Raw genomic sequence first — 2128 nt, forward strand, 5'->3', positions numbered from 1 at the left:
ATAGTTATATATATATATATATATAGTATAAAAAAACTGCTTATTATTATTAATCACTTTAGTAGTTAAGATAGTTTAGTAAAATGAATATGAAAATAGAGATTTAGTTGCAATTCTTTGAGATGTTCTTGGGGTAATCACACCATAAAACAAATTTACTATTTTATGTCTGTTGACAGCTAAATTATTAGCATTTTCTCTATGATTAATTACTTATTAATACAACCTCATGTGAATGTCAATTATAATGATTGTAATAGCTACATATTCTCTTACATATGTATCTATATTTGTTAACAGTAGGAAAGTGAAGGATATTCTTATTCAACACAAAAAAATTGATTTAATTTAATAATCAGCTTTGAATTTTTTAATGAAAATAGTTGACCTGTATCTTTATAGGTCAGCATTTGATAATGTAACAAAGGCCAGGATGGCTATCAAGAAGATTTCTCCATTTGAACACCAGACCTATTGCCAGAGAACATTAAGAGAAATAAAGATTCTCACAAGGTTCAAACATGAGAATGTAAGTTTTAGAACAATAACAGATATATAAATTCTAACAAGGTTCAAACATGAGCTTGCTAGTTCAAGTTTGTGATTATTATTGTTATTCCTTTACTGAAATTATATCAATTTTCAAGCTTATTTTTATGAATTCATTTTCTTCATCACCTAAACAAAAGTACTGTTAGCATATATGATATGCTTTGATATTTGGTACTAAATGTTTAAAAGATTAAATCCAGGGTATTTCTCTAACAAAATTAGTGATACTATTAGGGATTTTTTTTCATACTAAATAGTTGAAGCTTTAGATAATTGAAACTGCTATGTTGAGAAGTACTAATCCTAGCATTTTTTTAAGTATACACATATCTGTGAAATGTATTTCTGTGTGACTTTCAGAACCAAATGAAAGTAAGAAAACTTTTTTCTAGTTTTTTTTTCTCACTACATGATTATTAAAGTCATTGATAATTGTTCACAGAAATTCAAAACTGTTTTTATTTTGTACAGTGCCATAAAATGTTATTTTAAGAATGTTTGTAACTAGTTATCACAATAGAAGAATATATAATCTCAGAAAGACAAACAAGTATTGATGAGAGTGAAAGGAATTGAGGAAGCAATACAATTATGTGGAAGTGTGTTAGGTCATTCATATTAAGACTTTGGTCTCTGTTGGGCTCAAAACAGGGATATAAGTTGACAGAACAAAACTGTGGAGATGATCTGGTGGATTCAGATACAACCTTACCTCTAATCACACAAAAATATCTCAATCTTCTTTCTGCCCTCTAAGCATTGCTGAAAACATTTTCATGCTCAGCACACCAGTTTATATACTTAACTGATTTTGTGCCACTATTGAACATGTACATAGCATCAGTGGTGTAGCAAGAGGGGGGCAAGGGGGGACACTTGCCCCTGGGCACAGGTGTAAAGGGGCGCAAAATTTCCTCTGGCATATAATGCCTATTAATTAATAATTATGCCCTCCCCTAGGATATAGCGCAACTTCCCTACATTAAGTAAATACGACACAGTGTTACGTTATTTGTGTGTATTATGCTTGCAGTTTTAACTTTTAAAAGCCGCCCACTGAAATACAGTGAGTCCGATTTAACAAACAGAAGTAAATTACACTATTCCATCATTCATCTGTAGATCAAATACATAGATAGTTGGTCTGCTTTCAAAACATAGGGTGGATTCTCTAAGTGGAAAAAAAAATTGAAAAGTTAAATGTCCATGAAAATAGTGACAGTCATCATGAGTCATTTGCTGTTTGGAAAGAAACTGAGTGACAAATTCATTTTCAAAGTGGCATTGATGAAGAGCTGCAAAGGCAAATTCAGCAAGAAAAAATAAATGGAGAGATGTACTGCAGCAGTTGCTGGATTGTACACAATATTTAGCTTCTTAGAATCTTGCATTCATTGGTCATACTGAGGACATAACCTCAAACGAAAACCCTGGAAATTTCCTGTCACTTTTACAGTTATTAGCAAAGTATGATCCAGTAATGAGAGAGCATTTAGAGCGTCTTAGAAACAAGCAAACATCAACATCTTATCTTTCTCTTGAAATCCAAAACGAGTTTATAAATCTCATGGCTTCA

General features: G+C 31.3%; 1 protein-coding gene across 1 annotated transcript in view; it reads left to right on the plus strand.

The window, feature by feature from the left end:
- Positions 1–2128, plus strand: part of LOC106460986 (mitogen-activated protein kinase 1-like) — a 28891-nt gene that overhangs the window by 3850 nt on the left and 22913 nt on the right. The window contains exon 2 of the mRNA XM_013920752.2: positions 403–529. Coding sequence (XP_013776206.1) covers positions 403–529 — 127 coding nt within the window. The remainder of the gene's footprint in view (positions 1–402; positions 530–2128) is intronic.

The sequence above is a fragment of the Limulus polyphemus genome, unplaced genomic scaffold (assembly GCF_000517525.1).
Source record: "Limulus polyphemus unplaced genomic scaffold, Limulus_polyphemus-2.1.2 Scaffold875, whole genome shotgun sequence".
NCBI classification, from domain to species: domain Eukaryota; kingdom Metazoa; phylum Arthropoda; class Merostomata; order Xiphosura; family Limulidae; genus Limulus; species Limulus polyphemus.